This window comes from Podarcis tiliguerta, assembly GCF_965153285.1.
Source record: "Podarcis tiliguerta genome assembly, chromosome: 14".
Classification (NCBI taxonomy): domain Eukaryota; kingdom Metazoa; phylum Chordata; class Lepidosauria; order Squamata; family Lacertidae; genus Podarcis; species Podarcis tiliguerta.
The window spans coordinates 46,695,626-46,722,307 of NC_139547.1; the positions used below are offsets into that span (position 1 = coordinate 46,695,626).

Below are 26,682 nucleotides of genomic sequence, written 5' to 3' on the forward strand. Positions count from 1 at the left end.
ATCGGCCGTAGACTGGACCGTGACACTGTCTTTGCATGCAGGGGAAGTCCCTAACTCACCAAATATTGTCTTGGGACAGCAACGTTTCCCAGCTCTGCAAGCTGGAGATGTCCGTGGTGTAACTTGGGACCTGAGCTACAGCTCTTCCCCATAAGAGCGGGGAACATAGGCAGGTGGCGAATACAGATTCAGGTCACAAGTCTATCTAACTCAGTGTTGTCTACACTGACTGAGAGTGACTCTCCAGGAAATGCCTGCTCTTTCGTGCAAAAAGCCTGCACGTAGAAAACTAGGGGGTCAGTAGCGAGGGTTGCAGCCCTGACAGGCTAACTTTCTGCATGGAATATTTGCTAGTTTGTTTAATTTTGCATCACCAACCTTCCATCTAGCAAACCCCACCACCCACTGCATTCAAAAGCGACAAGGACCAGAAACAGATTGACCCCTTCTGTATTAATAAGATCTCTGCTTTTGGTGATCGCACACAGCTGGTAGAGTCTTGCAGACCCACCCCCTACTGCACATTCATCATATCTCCTTTCGAAGACATTTCGGCTGGTGGCCATCGCAACATCCTGCGACAACGGGTTCCTCAAGTCAAGATGTGTGTTGTGGGATTGAGCTGCCACTGCAAATTTCAGCAGAGAGCCCCCGGGGCTTCTATTTTTGAGACAGGGTGAATAATGTTCCCTGAATCACAGGCTCTTTCTGCACTGCTCACAATTTCATAAGCCGCTATCTATCATGCACCACCACAGTCCCCCCTCTTTGTATTGTCATTTCTCTAAGTGAGGACATCTTTGCCCGGGGGTTGAAAAGAGAGATAAACAGTTGGCAACACTTTATAGAAAAGTTCCCCGATCAAAAGCAAAAATAGTCATAAGTAGATGGGTTTTTCGAGGGCGGTGCTGGAGTGCATGTCACAGAGAGAGAGAGAGAGAGAGAAGGCAGCTGGAAAAAGTGGATGAAGAAAATACTTTCTCCATCTCTCCTAACACTAGAACGCTTAAGCTGAATGTGGGAAGCTTCAGGGCAGATAAAGGGAAGCACGTCTTCCCTCATTGCATAGTTAGACTATGGAACTCACTCCCACAAGAAGCAGTTTATGGCCACCAGCCAAGATGGCTTTAAAAGTGGATTGGAAAAATTAATGGAGGAGCAGGCTGTCAAGGGCAGAGGTGGAGCTGTGTGCACCCCGGGGCGGGGCCAGCTGCCCGCAGGGGCACCGCCCACAGCGAGCATCCCGGGGGCGGCATAGCGATGTCACCCCCCCTCAGGGATGACACCCGGGGCGGACCGCACCCACTGCACCCCCCTTCCTCCGCCAGTGGTCAGGGAGTGCTAGCTACTATGGTTACACTCTACTTGCACTGTCAGAGGTAGTAACACTTCTGAATTCCAATTCCTAGAAGAGAGTGCTCTTGTGGTGCTCTGTGTGGTGTAGTGGTTAAGAGCTGTAGACTCGTAATCTGGTGAACCGGGTTCATTTCCCCGCTCCTCCACATGCAGCTGCTGTGGAGACCTTGGGCTAGTCTCACTCTTAGCCTCACTCACCTCACAGAGTGTTTGTTGTGGGGGAGGAAGGGAAAGGAGATTGTTAACCGCTTTGAGACTCCTTAGGGTAGTGATAAAGCAGGATATCAAATCCAAACTCCTCCTCCTCTTCTTCTTCTTCTTCTTCTTCTTCTCCTCCTCCTCCTCCTCCTCCTCCCAAATCCTGCTTGTGGGTTCCCCCCCAGCATGTGGTTGGCCACCAAGAGTCATAGAATAGAATAGAATAGAATAGATTCATAGAGTTGGAAGAGACCACAAGGGCCATCGAGTCCAACCCCCTGCCAAGCAGGAAACACCATCAGAGCACTCCTGACATACGGTTGTCAAGCCTCTGCTTAAAGACCTCCAAAGAAGGAAACTCCACCACACTCCTTGGCAGCAAATTCCACTGTCGAACAGCTCTTACTGTCAGGAAGTTCTTCCTAATGTTTAGGTGGAATCTTCTTTCTTGTAGTTTGGATCCATTGCTCCGTGCCCGCTTCTCTGGAGCAGCAGAAAACAACCTTTCTCCCTCCTCTATGTGACATCCTTTTATATATTTGAACATGGCTATCATATCTCCCCTTAACCTCCTCTTCTCCAGGCTAAACATGCCTAGAATCATGGAATCGTAGAGTTGGAAAGGAGCCCAAGAGTCATCTATTCTAACCCTCTGCAATGCAGGAATATCTGCTGAAGCATCCATGATGAATGGCCGTCCAAGCTCTGCTTAAAAACCTCCAAGGAAGGAGAGTCCACAACCTCCTGAGGGAAACCGTTCCCCTGTCAGACAGCTCGTACCATCAAAAAGTTCTTCCTGATGTTTAGTCATGTAACTTGAAGCCATTTGCTCAGGTCCTGCCCTCCAAAGCAGGAGAAACCAACCTTGCTCCCTCTTCCATGTGATATTTGAAGATGGTTATTATATCTCCTCTCAGTCTCCTCTTCTCCAATCTAAACGTACCTAGAAACATAGCCTGATTCTGGAGGAGATGGGCCATTGGCCTCATCCTGCAGGTTCCTCTTCTGTTCTTAAATATAATATAAGCACCCAAAGTCACCAAATTGGTCAAGCTCTGTCTATTACATCATAATATTGATACCATATATGTTTTTTAAAAATAATTTCTTCCATCTAATGTACAGTTGATGCTCGGGTTGTGAACATGATCCGTGCAGGGTGCACGTTCACAACCCGCCCCGTTTGCAACCTACAGCGGCGCATCTGCGCACACGCGGGTTGTGATTCGGCACTTCTGTGCATGCGCAAAGCGCAGTTTAGCGCTTCTGTGCATGCACGACCTCCAAAACCCGGAAGTAACCCGTTCCGGTACTTCCAGGTTTTGGAGCGTTCATAACCCGAGAAAACACAACCTGAAGCGTCTGTAACCCGAGGTATGACTGTACATTAAATATAGCCACCTTGTGGGTGTTTGTGAATGCAATGTGGGATTTAAATGTAAAGTAGAGAGAGACAGGCACCTGGGGAGAGAAAGGGAGGGAGGGAGGGAGGGAGGGAGGGAGGGAGGGAACACCAACTTGTTGGGTAGGTCAAAGGTCCACCTCCCCACAACTCCAGCAGAACCAACTAAGTATCTTTGAGAAGCTCACAAATGAGGCATGAAACCATCACTGCTTCCCTAGAGTTTATCCCATTACCTAGCCCTCAGAGATAGAATGCCTTGGAACATGGAAGCTCCACTGGCTCATAATTCAAACGTAAAGATGGTTCTCTAAGCCATTAGGTGGCAGGATGCGACAGGGCCCTTCCTTCCTCCAAACTGGCCCCCGCATCCCTCTAAGCTGGTTGATATGCATGATTCACGACACGCACGCACCACCCAGAGGTCGTTGTGAACTTCTGGCGGCAGTAAGTCGAGGGGCGGGGGCGAGTCCTCCTCTGCCCTCTGCCGAGGGGAGCAATCAAAATAACACCGAGAACTCCTGTTACCGCTGACTGTTCCTTTAGCGCTGTTCAGAAGCTCTCTTCTCCCTCCTCCCTGTAATCTTTTCCTCCAGCTGAGAGAGGGAGGGAGGAAGGGAAGGTGAGCAACCCGCTTTTTTATTTTATTTTTTTGCCCATCTTGGGCATTCTTGTCACGCCTCTCTCTCGCCACGCTTGCCTGGAGCTTTCTCCAGCGCATTTGCTGTATCAGCAGGGGACGCGTCTGAGGAGGATTCCCACCTTGCAGATGGCAAGCAGGACGCGGCTCGTAGAGGACTTGATTAACTCGTCAACGGAGGCGTCTTCTTAGGCAGAGAAGGCCGCAGTTATACCCACGTCTGTTCCTGCGAGGTTGGGGAAGGGGACTTGACCAGGGAGGAATCCCATCCCTGTCGTATTTAAAGGCTTATCAACTGAGCACTTCCCAAAACAATACGCAAACCAAGATGTGCACTAAGAGAAGAAGAAAAAGAAGAAGAGTTTGGATTTGATATCCCGCTTTATCACTACCCTAAGGAGTCTCAAAGCGGCTAACGTTCTCCTTTCCCTTCCTCCCCCACAACAAACACTCTGTGAGGTGAGTGAGGCTGAGAGACTTCAGAGAAGTGTGACTGGCCCAAGGTCACCCAGCAGCTGCATGTGGAGGAGCGGGGAAGCGAAGCCGGTTCACCAGATTACGAGACTACTGCTCTTAACCACTACACCACACTGGCTACTGGTTACAGGGGTCAAACTAGGACCTAGGAGAGAGACCAGGGTTCATATCCCACACACAGCCTTGACGTTCGCTGGGTGAACTTGGGCCAGTCACCAACTCTCATCCTAACCTACCTCACAAGGTTGTTGTGAGGGTAATGTGGCTAGGGGAGAATGATGCGTTCCTTCGGTGAGATATAAAATGCAATCAATAGGAAATAAGTAACAGACAACCACCCTTTGAAATTCAAAATCCTCTGAATTTTGCAACGCAGTTCTCCAGCCAAGTGATGAGTGCAAAAATGTGTATACACCAGGGTACAGTGTCCATAGAAAGGCATGCATTAGTGAAAGTAGCATACAAGAATTCACTGTATGCGGGGAAATTGCTTTGCACCTTGGGCAAAGCTGCATACAAATTGCTTTGTGTATCTTGGGCAAAGCTGCATACAAAAAATAGTGTGCTAGAAGAAATTTGCACTGAAATGCTGATGAATTTTCACAAGGACTTCTAAATTGTGTGTGTATGTGTGTAACTGCTGTGGAAATATGAAGAACTGAATTTAAGATTGGAAAAAACGAGAAATTTGAAGAAACCCAAACTGACAGATTCGTTCCTCCTTAGCCGTGGCTAGACAGGGACAGATCCATGCCTTCTTTTGTTGGAGAACTGCGTCTCAGAGTTCAGAGAAGCATGTGAATTTTGAAGCCTCGATGTGTTTCGGTAGCAAGCTGAAATGGAATAGGATGGGGGCTGAGACCAAGGGACAAAGGCTAGAGGAGGCAGGTTGTTTTCCTTCCCAGGATACAGTTCTCTCAGTAACCCCCAAAACAAGCCTGTATGGATAGGCCAGTTTTATTTTTATATGTATAAACAGAGACTGAGGCTGCAAAATGGTAGCTTATCTGAGGCCACTTTGCAGTGTGTTGAACATTGGATTATCCTGCTCAACACTCAAACTTTCTCTCTCTCTCTCTCTCTCATTCTTTCTTTGAGCCAGACATTTTAAAACTGGCAAACACTTGTGAACAACTGTAGCATGTTCTTTCTCATTGCCTCCACTTTTATGGCTTTTCACCATCCCATTCTCATTTATTTATCAGATGCCGTGGCGTCTGTTTCTAATCTCGTGCACAGATCAGCCTTCCTTTACTTTGCCTTCACCCTGCTATGATCTGTAATCTACCGCAGTAAATAACGATCCCTCCCTTTCCTTGAGCATCCGTCCAGATTCTTGGTTGTTGTCCTGTTGTTGCGGCCTGCCCTGGGCTTCTCATAATGAATGGTGTGGGGAGAGGGAGCCCCTGGGCTCTGCCCCAAGCCTGGTACTTCTCAGTCCTTCCCCTTCCATGGCTGGTTCAGAACATGGAGACAAAAGGGTTACTTCTGCTCTCTGCATGCCAAGATGCGGCAAAGGCTTTGGCTAATTAGCATGATAAATCAAGCCTCATGAATATGTGATGAGGAGCGATTTATCATCCCTCAGCTGTTGATCTGCGTTATTTGTGCTGGGGGAGATGGGGCCCTCGTTTCGAGTCCTGCTAGATCAGACCAAAGGCCCATCTCACGCAGCATCCTGCTTCTCAAGTTGCCTAGATGTTCATCGCAGGAGGCGACTGATACATAGAATCAACGGGGATGGAGATAGAATCAGAATTGTAGAGTAGGAAGGTGACCTCAAGGTTCATCTGGTCTGACCCCTCACAATGCAGGGATCATAACTGAAGAATCCCTGATGGATGGACACCCAACCTCTGTTGGAAGTTCGAAGAAGGACGTAGGAGAGGTGTCAGACTTCGGAGAGTCGGATTCCTCCCCGGGTGGCAGTAAATAAGCAGATCAAATGAAAGGAGCGTTCTTACCAGATACGTTCTTTAATAATCACAGCGAGAGACAAAGGAATGCTTATCTATTTAGAAATGGCGTTGCTCCCAGTAAAGGTTTACCCCCTCCATCCCCATTAATCTACATCACTCCTACATTGGGTATTCTGAGCTTGTTGCCTCTGCACTTTCTGTTCTATCACTCTCAGAGCCCGTCTAGTCTTAGGCAAAGGGGAGTCAGGAATGCTTTCCAAGGACACTGAATCTGCCAGCTGTCTCTCTCTTGATGTTTCCTCTTCTAGCTGTTCCTCACCCAGTATTTCCCAGCTTTTCCCCTCTGGACTATGCCCCTCTACAAACCACTGTTCTAAATCAATACTGTCCTCCTGCCCTTGGGAAGGTTCAGAAAAGGAGGGGGTGGCTCCCACCATTCCTCCTCAGTCCGACCCCTGACTAGTGGGGACTTCAGCAGGTCTTGCATTTGTGACCATTTCCTCTTCTGCATAGCTGCTAAAACAGCAGAAGTCCTCTCCTCTTTCATATCTGCCTGCCTTCTTCAGACTTCAGTTCACATGGTTGAATGTACCTCCATACAAGAAAGAAAGAAAGAAAGAAAGAAAGAAAGAAAGAAAGAAAGAAAGAATCTTCTGCAAGTAGAATGTGAGCATGTCAGGAAGAAGGGTTCTCCTTAGCCTCACCTTATCCCAGTGGCGTAGCGTGGGGGTGCAAGGGGGGCCAGCCGCACCGGGCGCAACATCTGGGGGGTAGGGTTAGGGGGCGCAAATCCACGGATTAGGGGGTGCAAATTACTTGCCTTGCTGACAACCCACACTACGCCACTGCCTTATCCCTGACATGATAGGTTTCTAGGTGAAGAGGTGTGGGGTTTTTTTGCTTTGCCTGGGAGAAACTGCAGCCGTATCCCTGAGACATGCAAATGTGTCCTTCGGTCCAGATGGGAAAGGCTATGAAGATTTTTTTAGAGTGAGATAGGTCTCTGTGAAATAGCGAGGAATAACTCTTCCAGGGGTTGCTACTGCCTGGGAATAGAACAGAAGTCAAGTTTCTTTGTTTTCCCCTGCAACCGGAGAGCTTGGGTCAGGAACAAATCCATTAAATTCACCGCCGGATTTCAGAAGTTATCGCTGGAGGCAGAATTAGCTGCTCGGCACAGGAGAAAGAATGAACCTTTATTCCCTGATTGGAACTCGTTAGCCAGATCAATGTGCCCTCGAAAGGGGAAAGGACGAGAAATGCAGATAACACAGCCTCCAGGAATCCACACGGAGGGCTCTGTAAACTCACCAAGAATAACACGGCAATTACTCTGTGCCCTCTCCCGCTTCCGTCCAAACTTGCCTCCAGAGATATTACAAGCCTCCTGTTAGGGCCAGCTCAGCAGAGAGATGAGAAGCGGACATTAGAGCCATTTGCAAAACCTTTGCCCACTTTCCCTTAATAGATTTTTCCCCCCCATGCTAATCATCAATATTGCGGTGCAATACCAGATTTGCTGGTGGGGAGTGATTTGTCAATGCACAAATTTACATCATGGAAGGGTGTTCAGACAGAAGGAAGGGGTTGTAACACCTGCTTCACATGCAAAAGATCCCCACCACTTTCATTTGGGGACAGGTCACCAGGGGTCAGCAAACCTTTTCAGCAGGGGGCCGGTCCACAGTCCCTTAGACCTTGTGGGGGCTGGACTATATTTTGGAAAGGGGAAAAAATGAACGAATTCCTATGCCCCACAAATAACCCAGAGATGCATTTTAAATAAAAGCACACATTCTACTCATGTAAAAACACGCTGATTCCTGGACCGTCCATGGGCTGGATTTAGAAGGCGATTGGGCCGGATCCGGCCCCTGGGCCTTAGTCTCCCTACCCATGCGTTGTCTAAAACACCAGAGATCTGTTGCCATCATAGACAATACTGAGCTAGACTCTCCAGTGATACTGACTTAGCAAAAGACAGCTCCTTGTGTTCCTCTTGAGTTAGAGCAGGTCTCCCAAATGTCACGGAAATGCAACTGTCATTAGCCTCAGCAAACATAGACAATGGGGTAAGGGAACTGTAGTGTCAGGAGCTGGAGTCAAGCATAGGTCAGCAATAGTATGTTTCCAAGCACAATTCAAAGTGTTGGTGCTGACCTTTAAAGACCTAAACGGCCTCAGCCAAGTATACCTGAAGGAGTGTCTCCACCTCCATCATTCAGCCCGGACACTGAGGTCCAGTGCTGAGGGCTTTCTGGAGGTTCCCTCACTGCGAGAAGTGAGGTTACAGGGAACCAGGCACAGGGCCTTCTTGGTGGTGGCTCCCGCCCTGTGGAATGCCCTCTCATCAGAAATAAACAACTATCTGACTTTTAGAAGACATCTGAAGGCAGCCCTGTTTAAGGAAGTTTTTAATGTTTGCTGTTTTATCGTATTTTTAATATTCTGTTGGGAGCTGCCCAGAGTGGCTGGGGAAAACCAGCCAGATGGGCGGAGTATAAATATATTATTGTTATTGTTATTATTAAAAAATGTGTTAGTGCAGTTAACCAAAGCAGCTTAATTGTAGTGCTCACAGCAACCCTTCCCAGTAGGTCTTGTTCCAATGAGGCAGGTTCGAGGACTGAAGGGTGGAGCACAGGATGGGTCGGAGGAAGAGGCAAGTCAGACAAGTGAAGGTGCGTCCTCACCCTCTCCTGCACTGCTGTCTCCCAGAACCAGGAGGGGACTGAAGAGGGAAGAGCAGAGGCAGCGTGCATGCAGGCTCAGTCTCCAACTGTGTGAGTGCAGCTCGTCAGGGGAAGGTACATAAACTAGTGGATGGCAAGTGATCCCCTGTTTCTGCAACTGCTCCGTAGAAGACCTGAGAATAGCTGCCTAGGCACTAGACTGGTGTGTGTGGACTGGAGCCATGGAAACTGCTGTAAGAGTCATCTTTGACAATCAAGAGTTCGCCGTCTGCTGTCCACATTCCTTTGGCTGGGGAGTGCCCTTGTCAGGTTTCAGGCTAGCAGCTCCCTCCCTCCCTTTGTCCTTGGAGAAGCAGAACCAAGCAAAAATAGTCTCTTGCCATTTAAAGAGATTTTTAATGATCACAGCGAAAGAACAAAGAGTCCATTCTCAGAGTAAAGTTGCTCCCAGTTAAGGTTTACACACATTTCCCCCAAAGTCCCCCTCGTCACTTCCTCATCTTGCAACCTGATCTCGCAACCACTTTGCTTTCTGACCTTGGGCTGGGCTGATGTAGGCTTCCTAGGGAGTGAGAGTCAGTTAGCACTCTCCTCCCCCCCCCCCCCGTTCTTCTTCTCCTAGCTGTTCACCACCCAGTTCTCCCCAACTTTTGTCTTCTGAACTATGCCCTTCTGCAAACCACTGTTCCAAATCTATACTGTCCTCCTGCTCCTGGGAAGATTCAAGATCCTGATCAGGAGCAGGAGAGGGGGAGGCTGCAACCATTCCTCATCTGTGCAGCCCTCCTCAACACGGTCTCTGACAACCCTTGACATGCAGGCAGATAACAAGGTCAACACCAGGCTTCTTTCAATCCCCCCCCCCTCCAAATTTCTTTTTTAAAAATATCCTATTTTGTTTCTTCCAACGATCATTTTGCATGTAATTAGGCTTTTAAAAAGGCATGCAAACTTTGACGCCATCAAGCCCTCGGTGCAAGGAGTTGTCCGAAGCGGGAAAAGGTTGTTTGGGTCGGAATCACCAAATTCCACGTAGAAATCCATTTAAAACGGAATCCCCCAAAATCCTCATTTTAGCTGCTGTTAACTAAGCTGAGCTGCTCGAGGAAAGCAGAGAGAAACGGAGGCATGGCAGCCTAGGGAAGGAGTTGCCTGAAGCAGGAGGGGCCTAGGAACAGAGGAGGCCAGCTAAGGATAGATTCTCTCACTCATTCATAATAATTACTGAGTGATTATGAAGCGTCTTACACATCATTAGGAGCACTAGCAAAATGATGTATTACTAGAGAGCGGCAGTGTAATGTTTCTGGCTGTTTCAAAGGAGTTTGTGGGTCGCCAGCGTGGTTCCTACCTACCCATAAATTATGGGGCTTTGTAGCCCCTTAGATCTCTACTCCAGGTCCACTGGTGTGTATGGGGCATCACACCACCAAACTTAGCCTGCCCCCGGCCAGCCCCCAGCCGCCGATCAGCTTCTTCCTCCTGAGTCTCAGGCCATATATTGAAAGTAAGGCCACTTTAAACAGTCATGAATTCCTCCCAAAGAATGATGGGAGCTGTAGTTAAGAATAAGAATGAGAATAATTTTATTATTTATACCCCACCCATCTGGCTTGGTTTTCTCCAGCCATTCTGGGCGTCTTACAGCACATAAAAAATTGTAAAACATTAAAGGTAAAGGGACCCCTGACCATTAGGTCCAGTCGTGGCTGACTCTGGAGTTCATCTCGCTTTATTGGCCGAGGGAGCTGGCGTACAGCTTCCGGGTCATGTGGCCAGCATGACTAAGCCGCTTCTGGCAAACCAGAGCAGCGCACGGAAATGCCGTTTACCTTCCCACCAGAGCGGTATCTATTTATCTACTTGCACTTTGACGTGCTTTCGAACTGCTAGGTTGGCAGGAGCAGGGACCAAGCAACGGGAGCTCACCCCGTCGCGGGGATTCGAACATTAAAAATTAAGGGTTCTGAGCGTCGTCAGGAGGCTGCCTCCCAGAGCTATGATTCTCAGATTGGTTCTACAATCAATCCCTCTTCACAGGAAACTCCAGGAGTTGTAGCTCTGTGAGAGGAAGGAGGGATCTGCTAGCAACTTTCAGCACTCTTAACAAACCATAGCTCCCAGAATTCTCTGGTGCAAGCCATGACTGTTTAAAATGGAAGCCTAGTGTTCTTAATGAATGGTGTGAATGTGGCCTCGTTGTAGAACTTAGCAGGCAGGAGGAGGAGGACAAAACTAGAATTGGTTGATCTTCCTGTGATTGGCTCTAGCTCGGCCTATCATTGCTCTGGCGCCACCTACTGTTGCCCTCCTGCCTTCCACCCTACCAATTGTAATGGGTACTCTCTAATGCTGGCTCTGTCTTTTGCCCTCTGCCCATCTCTCCCTGCTTCCCCTTCTGTTCCTATTGGCTGCTTTAGTTTTCTCCCAGCTCTCCCATCTTCCGCAGCCATCTCACAGCTCCTCCTACCTCCATACTCCAGCGGACAGCCGCCCCTTTCTCTGAAGTTCCAAAGTGCCCAATCCTTTCTCCTTCCTCACCCCTGGGGGGCAGAGTCTCCTTTGCTCACCCCAGCACCAGTTTGTGATGGAGTTTGGCAGCTTCCGCCTCCAGGACCGGCTTGCCAATCATCTTAATTGAATCTGTTTGGCGTCTCTCTCCCCCTCCAGCAGCCAATTTCCGGTTTGCTGCATAACCTCGCCCGAAATTGCTTTCTCAAAGCAAAATTAAAGTAGGTGCCCCTAGTCAGTTTTATCTCTGTGGATTGAAGCAACTGCGTGTTGCATTAATACGGGTGCTGAATGGCAGAGGAATTCTGCAGGGAAGGTTGGAAGTGGTTTAATTGCTCAGCCGCTAGCAAAGGGTGGATATGAGTGCCTTGACACTGAAACCATGTGAAATCATAGAACCTTTTATTTCTAAGTCAAGCTCCTCCCAGGAGAGATGGACGGATGAAGCTCATGGTTCTGGTTTCTCAACTTCCTGGTATCAAGTTCAGTTCTCAACATCTCCACCTCAGTTTGCAGTTGGTGTTTTAATAAGAAGCCCTCATGAAAATGAATCAGGATTTTAATGCTGAGTTTTCCTAAGATACACATTTTGGCCTAATGTACACATGTTTGCAGAGCAATTTCCCCTAATACGATGCATGATGGAACATTATTTTCACAACATGAACAAAATACGTAACGACAACATCACAAAAGTAGCCGTAAGCAATAAATGAAACATTTAAAAATACACAACTAGACTGAACAATTTCCACACAAATCATAACAAGATCTAAAATAAAGATTCAAAAAAAGACCTCAACAACCCCTCTTAGCAACACAAAAAACAAAAGAAACCCTGAACGACACCCCAGCTGGAGCCCGTTCATCAGCCTCAGGTTTTGTAGCTGGAGTCAGTCAGGGTCTTGCCCTCCCAAGCCAGGTGGAAAAAGTTCTGCAAGGCAGGGAGCAGGTCTTCCAGGACTCACAGTTATGATGCTCCATCATTCAGTTTCCTTCCCTGATTTAAAAACCAAGAGGTCACTTTTTATTATTATTGTAATCGAAATAAAATTGCAAAGCGTATTTTATAAGAGTAGAGATGTTACTCTGCAGAAACTGGGCCCATTTCAAAACCCTTTGCCCATTTTCACATTTAGGTTTCCCCCAATAATAATTTACTTGCAGCGCAGTAATGGAGGGGTGATGGACAACCTTTTCCGGTGGGAAGCAGCAGATCTTAATCTCTGCCCTCCTAGTGACCCAAAATTGACAGGTGGGTGGGGCCACCCACCTGTCCATCACCTGATGTCGGGTGTTGCTGCGCTTTGAAGCCCTGATTGTTGGAACGTCAAAGTGCAGCATGGAGCTGCTTGAAAGCTCTTTTCCTAACAGCGCTACCCTGATCCTTAAACCTTTGAATCAGAGTAGGGCAGGGCTGTTTCCAAAAGGGCTTTCAAACAGCCCCTCACTGCTCCTTGGATACCTATTTTCAGAGTTTCAAAGAACAGCATTGGGAGGAGGAACTGGAAATGTCTCCCCACTCCTTGAGCAAACTGCACTCCCACTGCCCATCAACTGATTGGCTGGTGGGTCTGCGCCTTATTCCAGTCAACAAACTCTTGGGAGCTTACTTTAATCTTCCAATTGTTCCTTTGAGATCCCACACCTGACATCAATCGTGGCAACAGATGTGCAGCAAGTGCTGCAAGCAAATGGGATTTTCGGAAACTTGCAATGTACAGATAACGATCCACATTCGATTCTGTGATGGGTCAGAACTGGTCTGGACTGATCCAGGCCCCAAATGGGTTCCCAAATCAGAATGTGTGTGTACAATCCTACAATTTAGGGCAGAAGGCCTTCTCGGTGGTGGCACCCACCCTGTGGTTTAGACCACAGTGTCACCCACGTCCCTTTTAGAGGTACCCGGTTGGCCACTGTGAGAACAGAATGGTGGTCGAGATCCACATTCACACTGCACATTTAAAGCACTATGGTTGCACTTTAAGCAGTTGTGGCTTCTCCCAGAGAATCCCCCAGTTTGTTAAAGGTGCTGAGCATTGTTAGGCCTTCTTATTCCTCTTACAAAGCTACTATTCCCAGAGTCGTTTAACTATCAATCACTCTTTTCAGGGATTGGTTTTAGAATGGATAATCCATAAGGTAGGGGTGTCTGGTTGCATCCACACCACACATTTAAAGCACTATGATGCCACTTTAAACAGCCATGGTTTCCCTCAAAGGATTCTGGGAGCTGTAGTTTGTTATGGGTGCAGAGAGCTGTCAGGAGTACTCCTGCACCCCCCTCTTCATAGCTGCCCCAGTGACTGGTGAACGCGTAGCTGGGGCAGCAGGTCTTTCTGACGCTGTCTGCCTGTCCCAGGTCCTGGTCCCTGCCTTCCTTGCACAGCTCCACGTCCCGGGCCCAAGTTTCCCTGATTTAAGGGAAGCACCACCTGCTGCTATTCCTTTAATCAGTCCCAGTGCTTTTGCCATGCAGGAAACAGAAGCCACGTACAGCCCTCCCTGGTTGGGGACAGCTCACATTAACAAGCGTCTCTCTCTCTTTTCCTTACAAGTTCTAACACAGCTCGCTTCTCGCGGTGTTAATTAAGTCCTCGGCTTGCCTTTTCCACGACTAAAAGGAGATTGAAAACACAAGTACACTGTTAGTTCACCGTTTAATTAAAGCCTCTTTCCCCTTGTTCAAATATTTAACCGTAGCGGCGGCAAGGACAATTATGCATTTTTAACGGGTACCTCCAGAGCACATTTCGCGAGGAGCGTAGAAGGAAGAAAGTCACTTGCAAGTATCTCAGTGCCTTTCCTTTGAGGCTGCCCATCGCCTAGAGGCTTTGTGAGAATCAAATTACCCACTGAGGTGCAGGAGAGCACAGAGCTGTCTTTCGGGGGGGGGGGCGGGGATGGTAGACTTTGGGCTCCCAAATTTCAGTGATGCCCTGTGCAACTCTAAAATTCAACAGCCCTGCCTCTCTTGGTTCATTCTACAACGTTGCTGTGGTGCCCCCTGCAGTGCAGAACGGGTGGTGCTGTGGTCTGAACCACTGAGCCTCTTGGGCTTGCTGATCAGAAGGTTGGCGGTTTGAATCCCCGTGACGGGGTGAGCGCCCGCTGCTCTGTCCCAGCTCCTGCCAACCTAGCAGTTTGAAAGCATACCAGTGCAAGTAGATAAATAGGTACTGCTGTGGCAGGAAGGTAAATGGCTTTTCCATGCACTCTGGTTTCTGTCACTGTGTTCCATTGCACCAGAAGCGGTTTAGTCCTGCTGGCCACATGACCCGGAAAGCTGTCTGTGGACAAACACTGGCTCCCTCGGCCTGAAAGCAATGAATTAAATGAATTAAACCAATTGAGATTAGGAGTTATTAAGCATTCCATGTTGAGATGGAGGCTTAGTGCTATTTTCCTGGATAGAAATGCAGGTGATAAACTCAAACTGTGTTTTAAGAAACTCATCAGATTTTTAAAACGCCGTGCAGAAGCGTTTATGTACTGCCCTCTCATAAAATATCAGGGCAGTGTACTGCAACATAGAGACATTAAAAACCCATTTAAAAAGAGGACAGAACAATCCTTAAGATGACTGGCCTCTCAGGAAGATTTGATGTGTAAGAGAGCATGTCCTTGAACTCTAATAACTCTTGCTTGTCTGGATGAAGGATGGAAAAGGGTGTGTGTTTGTGGATATATATATATATATAACTACCGTATTTTTCGTCCCATAGGACGCTCCGTCCCATAGGACGCACCTACTTTTTTGGGGGGGAAATAAAGGAAAAAATTTTTTCCTTTATTTCCCCCCCAAAACCAGGTCGGGGAACAGTGGGATGGCGGCGCTGCGCCTCCCCGCTGTCCCCCGAGCTTGTGGGGCTGGCCGATGTCTGCCCGGCGCGAGGGCGCTCTGCTTCAGGGCGCCCCATGCGCCGGGCGGCAGGCTGCCGCCCGCAAGCCTTGCGCGCCGGGGGGAGTTCTCCCCCGGTGCGGTAGGCTTGCCAACACTTGCGCGAAGCACGGGGCGTCCTCCGAAGGGCTCCCCGTGTTCCGCGCTGCAGGCTGCCGCCCGCAAGCCTTGCGCGCCGGGGGGGAGTTCTCCCCCGGTGCGCAAGGCTTGCTGACACTTGCGCGAAGCACGGGGCGTCCTCCGAAGGGCGCCCCGTGCTCCGCGCTGCAGGCTGCCGCCCGCAAGCCTTGCGCGCCGGGGGGAGTTCTCCCCCGGTGCGCAAGGCTTGCTGACACTTGGGCGAAGCACGGGGTATCCTCCGAAGGGCGCCCCGTGCTCCGCGCTGCAGGCTGCCGCCGGCAAGCCTTGCGCGCCGGGGGGAGTTCTCCCCCGGTGCGCAAGGCTTGCTGACACTTGCGCGAAGCACGGGGCGTCCTCCGAAGGGCACCCCGTGCTCCGCGCTGCAGGTTGCCGCCCGCAAGCCTTGCGCGCCGGGGGGAGTTCTCCCCCGGTGCGCAAGGCTTGCTGACACTTGCGCGAAGCACGGGGCGTCCTCCGAAGGGCGCCCCGTGCTCCACGCTGCAGGCTGCCGCCTGCAAGCCTTGCGCGCCCAGGGGAACTCCCCCCAGGGGCGCGAGGCTTGCGGATAGCTTCCTGGAGCCTGGAGAGCAAGAGGGGTCGGTGCGCACCGACCCCTCTCACTCTCCAGGCTTCCGCGAAAGCCTGCATTCGCCCCATAGGACGCACACACATTTCCCTTCATTTTTCGAGGGGAAAAAGTGCGTCCTATAGGGCGAAAAATACGGTAGTCTACTGAAGTAAGGAAAAAATTGCAATTGTTGCTCCACCCACTTTTATCTCTGGCTCCACCCACTCCTGGCATGTGGCCCTCGGAAGCTTGCCCCAAAGGGGGTGTGGCCCTTGGTATGAAAATGGTTCTCCAACCCCTGAATTTTAGGATGTTGCTGTTGCTGGGTTTAAAACTTCCCTTTGGGATTTGCAATGTGAATTGTACAGAAAGGTCAATAGAGGCTGCGCGGGTGGCGCTGTGGGTTAAACCACAGAGCCTCAAACTTGCCGATCAGAAGGTCGGTGGTTCGAATCCCCGCAATGGGGTGAGCTTCCGTTGCTCGGTCCCTGCTCCTGCCAACCTAGCAGTTTGAAAGCACAAAGTGCAAGTAGATAAATAGGTACCGCTCTGGCAGGAAGGTAAACGGCGTTTCCATGTGCTGCTCTGGTTTGCCAGAAGCGGCTTAGTCATGCTGGCCACATGACCCGGAAGCTGTACGCTGGCTCCCTCGGCCAATAAAGCGATATGAGCACCGCAACCCCAGAGTTGGCCACAACTGGAGCTAATGGTCAGGGTTCCCTTTACCTTTTTAACCCGCTGCTAAGAGTTTTGGAATATGCCGTCATGGACTGGTTGAATGCAGAGGAATGGAGGGAGGAGCCAGCTGGGGGACCCCCAAGGGAAGAAGTGCTCAGAGCCAGGGGAGTGGTGGTGGGACGATGATGAATGGTAAGAGGGAGAAGGCAGGAAGACTGGGAGGAGGAAGTGTCAGAAGCTGAAGAAGCAACAGGGCTTAGTGAGCGGGGGAGAGCCTGTGGCAGAGAGAAGTTCAGAATCAGAGGCAGAAGCTGATGCAGGAGAGGAGAAAGACCAAGAGGCAGAGATGAGTCAGGCTGGTGAAGAGTCACAAGTGTCTCCCCCTCCTGCTGCAAGAAGCTCCCCTCCTGGCTTGTCTCCCAGAACCAGAAGAGGCATGAAAAGGGCGGAGGAGAGGGTGGTTGCATGCAGGCACAGTCTCTGATTGCTTGGGGAAAGCCCTAGGAATGTGAGGACTTTCAGTTTTGGCAACTGATTTTCATGGAGGAAGACCACTGGGAATGAGCTGCTCTGCTCATTAGGCATGACATTCTACCAAGTCTTTGGCGGTTGTGTTTTTGCTAATAAAGAGTTAACTCCATTTTTGAACTGCGTGGTTACTGACCGGCAGACTCCTGTGACATATGCCTTGCTCTTCTGTAGCTTCCAGCTTCTCATGTGTCTGTTTCTGCTGTCAATACCAAGCAAGCTCAAATCCTGAAGAAACCACAGGATAGGCCGTTGGTTACATATGGGATCCTCATTATTGCAATGATAATCCAACGGAAAAAGCCTTGGCTGCGGGCTTCTGCAAAATTTGGCAGACTCTCCACGGCGTGTTCAGCTGTAGACGATCACCGAAGTTTGACATTAATCCATGTGTACCTATTTGCAAAGTCAACGCCAACTCTGGATAATCTGTTAGGGCACTTGCTATCTTGGTAGAGAGATGAGCAGGGCACCCAATTAAATTGCAGAGCATGAGGATTTGCAGGAAAGTTTGTCCTTTGCTAGGCTGGATCTATTTCTCAAAAGGAGGGTGGAAATGAAGGTAAATGTAAGCTGGGGTATTTGATAGCTCTGCCGATACTGACTTTTTGGAAATCTGGCTTCATCATATTGCAAAGAGACTTTTCAAACCACGGGTTCGGCTGCTGAGATGTTACAGAATATTAATGAACTCTATCTCGGAAGAATACCTTGGATAACCAGAATTTATTCTCCCCCCCCCCCCCCCATCACCCATTTTCTGTTCTTTTTTGATTACTTATCCCCACCTAAACCAGGGAGGTGTCTTACAAACATCGATCGGAATAATGCGAGGAAATTAGATCCTGTCATGTGTTGCAATAAATCTATGGATTTTAAAAAGTTTTTTTTAAAAAAATCTCAAAATTTTATTTTATGGGTTTAGTACTGTTTTTTTATTCTGAATTACATATGGGGAGCACCAAAATATTTTAAGTGCTGAGGACCTCCAAACATTTTAACCCAGTCCTCTTTATTTTTTCTTCCATCATGGACCCCATGGGAGGCTGTGTGAATGAGGGAGTGTGTGATAATGTGAAGGGGAGATGAATAACAAAAAAAAGGTTGTGTGTGTGTGTGTGTGTGTGTGTAAAAATCCAGCTGTGAATGTGTATGGGGCTCTACTTGCAGATTCAATTCCCAATTGCAATTTATGTATTTTTCTTGACTTTTCTTCCTCTCATCTCTTTCCACCCCTACAGGTTATAACCCTGGAAGGATGGGTTGACATCATGTATTATGTCATGGATGCGCACTCTTTTTACAATTTTATATATTTTATACTACTTATAATAGTAAGTATGGGGATGGGCTCGGACGCATGGGAAGAGGGCGCTGTCATATCTTGTGATCATTGGGCTGTACCCAGAGTAGACCCTTTGAAAGTAATAGCTGCACAGTCGTACCTTGGATCCCAAACGCCTTGCAAGTCAAACGTTTTGGCTCCCGAATGCCGCAAACCCAGAAGTGAGTGTCCCGGTTTGCGAACGGTCTTTGGAACGTGAACGTCCGGCGGGGCTTCTGCAGCTTCTGATTGGCTGCAGGAACTTCCTGAAGCCAATCAGAAGTCATGTTTGGTTTCCAAACATTTCGGAAGTTGAATGGACTTCTGGAATGGATTCCATTCGACTTCCGAGATACGACTGTATTTCAATCCATTGCTTTCAATGTGTTTGCTCTGAGTAAAACTTAGTTGGACACAACCCATAGATCTGGGTGCTACGGCATATATTCCACCCATGTATCATTTCTGCTAGGTGTTTGGGACAGGCAGGACAATGACAAGTGTGCACTGGGGGAAGAGGGGCTGGCGTCTGGCTTGGGAGAGGGGGGCAGTGATTTGTAGGGACCTAGATCAGCCCAGAGGCAAGAATTGGAGGCAGGGGAAGCTTCAGAGCACAGGATAGGCCAGAAGAAGAGGAAGATTGGACAAGTGAAGGGCCAGGCACTTCCCAGTCCTCTCCTACACCACTGTCACCCAGAACCAGGAGGGGACTGAAAAGGGCAGAGCAGAGGCAGCTTGCACAGAGGCACAGTCTCTGGCTGCATGTAGGCAGCCCATCAGGGGGGGTACATAAACTGGTGGAGAGGACTGATGGCCTACTGTTGCTGCAACTGTTCCATAGAGTGCCTACGTAGGAATAGCTCCCCAGATGCTAGACTGCTGTTCATAAATAACCAGAGCTGCCGAAGTGACTGTAAGTGTCCTCTTCGCCAGTAGATAGTTAACTCTCTGCCATGTGCAGTCCTTGGGCTGGGAAGCACCCTTGACACAAGGGGACCTACCTATCCCCTCTGTCAGGTGGAATTGAACCACTAGCCTTCAAGGAGCTAGCTCTCCGCTTGAGCCATAGGCCCCAAGGGTGGCTAACCTGATGTCTTCCGAATGATGTGGAGTCCAGCTGCCACCAGTACCCGGATGACATGGTCAGTGGGCATCAATGAAGGGGGTCTGAGACCCTCCAGATGTTGCTGGGTTAAGAGTGTTTCCCCCAGATGATCTCGGTGACCAACTTGGGATGGGATGGGCAGGGCATTCCTTAAGGTACCCTGGACCTAAGTAATTCAGGACATGGGTGGCGCTGTGGTCTAAACCACTGAGCCTCTTGGGCTTGCTGATCAGTAGGTCAGCAGTTTGAATCCCCATGGTGGAGTGAGCTCCTGTTGCTCTGTCCCAGCTCCTAGAAGTTGGAAAGCATGCCAGTGCAAGTAGATCAGGCATGTCCAAAGTCCGTTTCAATCTCAAGAAAAGCTCAACAACTTCAATCCCAAAAAAGGTCAACAACATTGGTCGGCCCTCAAGGCCCTTCACTTCATCAAATCTGGCCCTCTTTGAAAAAAGTTTGGACACCCCTGGAGTAGATAAATAGGTACTGCTGTGGTGGGAAGGTAAACGGCATTTCCATGCACTTTGGTTTCCATCACGGTGTTCTGTTGCGCCAGAAGCGGCTTAGTCATGCTGGCCACATGACCCGGAAAGTTGTCTGTGGACAAACACTGGCTCCCTTGGCCTGAAAGCGAGATGAGCGCCACAATCCCGTAGTCCCCTTTGACTGGACTTAACCGTCCAGGGGTCCTTTACCTTTTTTTAACTTAATTTAGGGATTTGGACCCTAGTACAGCTTGGCCCGGATGATGATGATGATGATGATGATAATAGTTTATTATTTTTACCCCGCCCATCTGGCTGGGTTTCCTCAGCCATTCTGGGCAGCTTCCAACAGAATATTAAAAACAATACAGCATCAGACATTAAAAACGTCTCTAAAGAGGGCCTCCTTCAGTTGTCTTTTAAAAGTAAAATAGTTTTTTATTGCTTTGACATCTGCTGGGAGGGCGTTCCACAGGGCAAGCGCCACTACCGAGAAGGCCCTCTGCCTGGTTCCCTGTAACCTCACTTCTCGCAGCGAGGGAACCGCCAGAAGGCCCTCGGTGTTGGACCTCAGCGCCCGGGCTGGATGATGGGGTTGGAGAATGAGATCGCAACTGCTCTGTTTCTCTGTCCCCTTCCAGGTTGGTTCTTTCTTCATGATTAACTTGTGCCTGGTTGTGATAGCAACACAGTTTTCCGAAACAAAACAGCGGGAGAATCAGCTGATGCAAGAGCAGCGAGCCCGCTACCTCTCAAACGACAGCACAATCGCCAGCTTCTCCGAGCCGGGGAGCTGCTACGAGGAACTCCTCAAATACATCTGCCACATTTTCAGGAAAGTCAAGAGGAGGACGTTGCGCCTCTACAACAACTGGCAGAGCAAGCGGCGGAAAAAGGTCAACCCCAACGGCGGAGACGACGGCCAAGGCCGCCGGAGCAAGAAGCGCATCACCTCCATTCACCACCTGATCCACCATCACCACCATCACCACTATCACATCAGCAACGGGAGCCCTCACGGGCCACGCTCCAACCCCGAGATCTGCGACCTTGAGCTCAAGGTCATGAAGCCCGGAAGTCAACTCATGCTTCCGCCACCATCCCCCAACCTCCGGAACTCTGCGGCTCCAGATTCGGAGTCCGTCCATAGCATCTACCATGCAGACTGCCACGTGGAAGGGCCCCCGATGAAATGCAAGTCTTCCAGCGTCACGGCGGGGGTCAAGCTCTCCAATCACGGCAACATGAACTACCCGACCATCTTGCCTTCTCCCGTTGGCAGGGCTGGTGCCGCCCCGGCGTCGGTGGGGCAGAAAAATGGCGGGAGCAGTGGCGGCACCACTCCCGTGGCTGTGGTCAATAGCCCGGTGCATATGAACGTGGACTCTTTTGGGAAGCTCCATCATTTGGTCGGAGAACATGGTAAGGGGGGGAAGAGTTTGGTATCTCGGATTAGGTTCAGCAGGCAAAGAGAGAAGGCCAGTCATGGAATCAAAGGGTGCTGAGAATACAAGAATGTAAGAGAAACCCCATTGGATGATGATAAATTATTATTTATTATTTATACCCTGCCCATCTGGCTGGGTTTCCCCAGCCACTCTGGGAGGCTCCCAACAGAATATTAAAAACACACAACAAACATTAAAAACTTCCCTAAACAGGGTTGCCTTCAGATGTCTTCTATAAGATAGTTGTTTATCTCCTTGACATCTGACAGGAGAGTGTTCCACAGGGCGGGTGCCACCACCAAGAAAGCCTTCTGCCTGGTTTCCTGTACGCTCATGTCTTGCAGTGAGGGAACCCCCAGAAGGCCCTAGGTGCTGGACCTCAGTGTCTGGGCTGAACAATGGGGATGGAGAGGCTCCTTCTGCTTCTGACAATGGTTAGCTGGATGGCCCAATAGGAGCCTACAACCAAGGCACAAAAGCTGTTGGTGTCTGATAGACCTTTCCACCACCATTATGGTCAGCAAATTCCTCAAATTAACCATGTACTGTGTTGAAGTGCATTTCATGGAGCGTATGGTCTGCCCGTGGCGATTTGCCACAACAGCTACGTTCTATCGTCAGAGCTTCCTGAGAACAATATCAGTCAATTATCAAGGCAACTCAGATAGCTCTTTATGCTCTTAATTTAGCTTCAATGGAAGCATCCAGTTATACCAGTGATCGCCAAACTTGGCCCTCCAGCTGTTTGGGGACTACAATGCCCATCATCCCTGACCACTGGTCCTGTTAGCTAGGGATGATGGGAGTTGTAGTCCTAAAACAGCTGGAGGACCAAGTTTGGCCATCACTGAGTTAAACCCTTTCACCAATACATACAGGCAATCCCATGTCAGTGTGAATTAAACCAATTTTATGTAACAAGGCCAAATGGGGACACGTTCTTGGCGAGAGGTTTAAGAGCACCCAGCTGCTCATGTAGGTTGTTGATGAAATTGCACCCCTTAGCTAGGGTTTTCATACGTTCGGAATTTCCTGGACATAGCTGGAATATGGCAGTCGGAAGCAATGTCTGGGCAGAAACCACTTGAATGTTTGGGGAAATACAGACACATGGCAACCCATGTGTTGAAAGTTTGCCGAAATTCCTTAAAAATAGCTTGAAAACTTTGCAAAAAAACTCAACAGCTTTTGTGTCCAGATTTTCACCTTTTGAAATATGTCAACCCTACCCTAAGCAAATCCTCAAGCCGCGCTTAAGAACCAGGTAATGTAAAGGTAAAGGGACCCCTGGCCGTTAGGTCCAGTCGTGGCCGACTCTGGGGTTGCGGCACTCATCTCGCTTTATTGGCCGAGGGAGCCGGCGTACAGCTTCTGGGTCATGTGGCCAGCATTACTAAGCCGCTTCTGGCGAACCAGAGCAGCGCATGGAAATACCATTTACCTTCCCACCAGAGCAGTACCTGTTTATCTACTTGGCAGATAGATTGGTAGGAGCAGGGATCAAGCAACGGGAGCTCACCCCATCACGGGGGTTTGAACCGCCAACCTTCTGATCGGCAAGCCCTAAGCTCAGTGGTTTAACCCACAGCGCCACCCGCATCCCTATTAAGAACCAGGTAGGAAGGCCCAAACTGTCCCCATTCATCTCATCCACCTCCTTCCATTGCAGGTCTTTGTCGGACGTCCAGCAGGTTGTCTGGCTTCAATGTGCAGTGCCCCCTGCCCAGCCCACAGGCCAACATGCTGAACTGTGAGCTGCAGAACTGCCCCATCTGCGCCAGCATCCTGCAGGACCCCGAGTTCGAGTTCAGCGAGTCGGACAGCTACGAGTCGGGCGACGACAACACCGGTGTCTACGAGTTCACGCAGGATGTGAAGCATGGGGACCAGAGGGACCAAATCCAGCAGCAGAGGAATAAGAAGAGGAAGAAGAAGAAAGAGCCAAAGGAGAGGAACAGGATAGCCAGGTTCTGGAAGGCGTTTGGCAACAAGCTGAAGAGGATAGTGGAGAGCAAGTATTTCAACCGGGGGATTATGATTGCCATCCTCATCAATACACTGAGCATGGGGATAGAGTACCACGAGCAGGTAGGTGGCACTCGTCTCCCGTTAAGCTGGCTTTTGTAGGAATGGGGGAGGAATCGGACTTGACTTGCATTCAAAGGTGAATCCACTTGGTTCGCACTCTGCAAAACAATGTGAGGACCAGAACGCAGCCAGCCTTGGAAATTCACATGTCTCCGAATTTTGCAGCCCAGTTTTTTTTAGCTAAGCGCTGTGTTCAAAAAAAGAGGGCAGGGCTGGATTTAGGTTTGATGAGGCCCTAAGCTACTGAAGGTAATGGGGCCCTTTATCAACAGCTGTCCTTTGTCAACAACAAATTGTTGTTTTTTGTGTTGAATATATGCTACGTGGTAATTGGTGGACCTAATAGGTATCTAAAGCCATTTGCGCATGTTGCCGTGCAACCAGTCCATGCAGAATGTAGGTACCCTATATATAGAAAGGAGCAAACCAGTGATGTTTTAAGGAGCAGGCTAGCAGGCGGGGCCCATTACTTACGTCATAGGAGCCTACACAACACAAAACACTGTTGCTGTGTGTAGGTTCTATTTTATTTGTTTTTTATCTTATGTTTTAGAAATGTACTCCAGGTTTTTTTCTTTAATTTTTTGGGGGGCCCTCAAGAGAGTGGGGCCCTAAGCTATAGCTTGTTTACCTTATATGTAAATCCAGCACTGCACCAGGGTAAAGTGTGCATAGAAATGCATATATCAGTGAAAATGCCATGAAAAAAGCTCATTTTATAGGGGAAATTGCTTTAACAACAACAACAACAAATTTTATTTATACCCCGCCCTCCCCAGCCAAGACCGGGCTCAGGGCAGCTAACACCCAATATAAAAACAATTGATTGAAATACAGCTTAAAAAACAAGATTAAAATACAACACTAAAACATTAAAATGCAGCCTCATTTCAGTGGAAACTCAATCAAAAACGTTTTTGGAGATGAAAACGTCAAGTCTTCACCAAGGCTAACTATCCAGACTGGTCCTACATGGGCCAGAAAAAAGCCAGGAAAGTCCCCAAATAGGAGTTTTCAAAAATGTACATGTTAGGAGAGAGAATTGTAGCTGAGAATTGTAGCTCTGTGCGGGGAAATGGAGTAGCCTAACAGCTCTCAGCACCCTTAACAAACTACAGCTCCCAGGATTCTTTGGCGAGGGGAAGCCACGACTCTTTGAAGTGGCGTGATACTGTTTCATATGCATAGTGCAGATGGGACTTCAAATTGCCCCATCATCCTTAATCTACCTTTCCGTGAGAGCCAGTGTGGTGTAGTGGTTAAGAGCGGTAGTCTTGCAATCTGGGGAACCGGGTTCGCGTCTCCGCTCCTCCACATGCAGCTGCTGGGTGACCTTGGGCTAGTCACACTTCTCTGAAGTCTCTCAGCCCCACTCACCTCACAGAGTGTTTGTTGTGGGGGAGGAAGGGAAAGGAGAATGTTAGCCGCTTTGAGACTCCTGAAGGGGAGTGAAAGGTGGGATATCAAATCCAAACTCTTCTTCTTCTTCTACCTACAGAAGCCTTGATTCTGCCTGACTTACTCAGTTTCCTTGACATTTGCCTCCTTTGTCAGGCTGCTGTTTAAATGTCAAGCACTCATTTCCTGGTTCTTCTCCAAAGACCTTTGTATAGGGCAAACTTTCTTCCTAGTGGACATCAGAATGTGGGAATAAACCAGCAGTGGTCCAAGAAGAAGCATCTAACTTGAGTGTGATCTGCAAGGCAAGTTCTAGGAGTTAAATGTTTTATTAATTTTCAGGGAGGAGACTCTAAGCATAAACATGTTCAAAACAATTGGTTTCCCACCCCCACAGAAAACCAATGCACCAGATTTCCCCATAAATCTATATGTGTAATTGGTGATTTACGATTATTTGAAAATTTGAATATTTTCTAAAAGGATGCCGTATTTCAACAAAATTGTCCGTATCGGATGCATCCTTCAGGGCATGTATTTTCTTAGTTAGTTTCTCAGATTGTCCACACACTCTGTTTCTATTATGTGATGTGTAGCTCATCACGCCCTTTCTAGTTTTTGCTACAAGTAATCATGCGGGTAGCGCTGTGGGTTAAAGCCTAGGACTTGCCAATCAGAAGGTCAGCGGTTCAAATCCCTGCTACAGGGTGAGCTCCCATTGCTCAGTCCCAGCTCCTGCCCACCTAGGAAAGCACGTCAAAGTGCAAGTAGATAAATAGGTACCACTCCGGCAGGAAGGTAAACAGTGTTTCCGTGCGTTGCTCTGGCTCGCCAGAAGCTGCTTAGTCATGCTGGCCACATGACCCGGAAGCTGTCTGTGGACAAACGCCGGCTCCCTCGACCTATAGAGCAAGATGAGCGCACAACCCCAGAGTCGTCCACGACTGGACCTAATGGCCAGGGGTACCTTTACCTTTACCTTTAATCATGCCGCTACCAGAAGAAAGGTGATAAGTTCCTTGTTGCCATAATTTGAGTATTTTTAAAAATTGTTAATAAACCTAGGCTTGCATTGCATTGCGCTGTATGTCCCAGTTCGTAATTTTCTTTATTTCTGTCAATACCCTTTCCCCAAAATGGTTGCACTAATTCCCATGTCCGCCACATATGGAAAGTCATACCAATTACCTTGCACACTCTCCAGCATGCTGCAGAAGATGCCATGTCTGCCGAGCTGAGTCTTACACAGGTTAGATGCCATCTATGTATTAACTTATAGGGATGCGGGTGGCGCTGTGGGTTAAACCACAGAGCCTAGGACTTGCCGATCAGAAGATTGGCGGTTCGAATCCCTGCGACGGGGTGAGCGCCCATTGTTCAGTCCCTGCTCCTGCCAACCTAGCAGTTTGAAAGCACATCAAAGTGCAAGTAGATAAATAGGTACCGCTCTGGCGGGAAGGTAAATGGCGTTTCCGTGTGCTGCTCTGGTTCGCCAGAAGCGGCTTAGTCATGCTGGCCACATGACCCGGAAGCTGACTGTGGACAAATGCCAGCTCCCTCCACCTATAGAGCGAGATGAGTGTGCAACCCCAGAGTCGGTCACGACTGGACCTAATGGTCAGGGGTCCCTTTACCTTTTATGTATTAACTTAAATGCAGGTTTATGTTGATTTTTTGAGGGGGTGGGGCAAGGTTGTCCATAGAGTGTTGCAATCTGCTGCTTCGATTTCTATACCTGGGTGCTTTTCCCAGTTTTGTTTATTAGCCAAGCGTTGTCCAATGGCTAAGTCAGTGAGTGTTTTGTATAAAATCAACAATATTTTGGAGGGAGTGTTCAGTTTCT

The 26,682-nt window shown here is 49.0% G+C and overlaps 1 protein-coding gene across 1 annotated transcript in view; it reads left to right on the top strand.

Annotated features, from left to right (window-relative positions):
* The window catches only part of CACNA1H (calcium voltage-gated channel subunit alpha1 H), a 386,136-nt gene that overhangs the window by 236,052 nt on the left and 123,402 nt on the right, over positions 1–26,682 (top strand). The window contains exons 8-10 of the mRNA XM_083413279.1: positions 18,236–18,328; positions 20,547–21,327; positions 23,023–23,441. Of these exons, the coding sequence (XP_083269405.1) occupies positions 18,236–18,328; positions 20,547–21,327; positions 23,023–23,441 (1,293 nt within the window). The remainder of the gene's footprint in view (positions 1–18,235; positions 18,329–20,546; positions 21,328–23,022; positions 23,442–26,682) is intronic.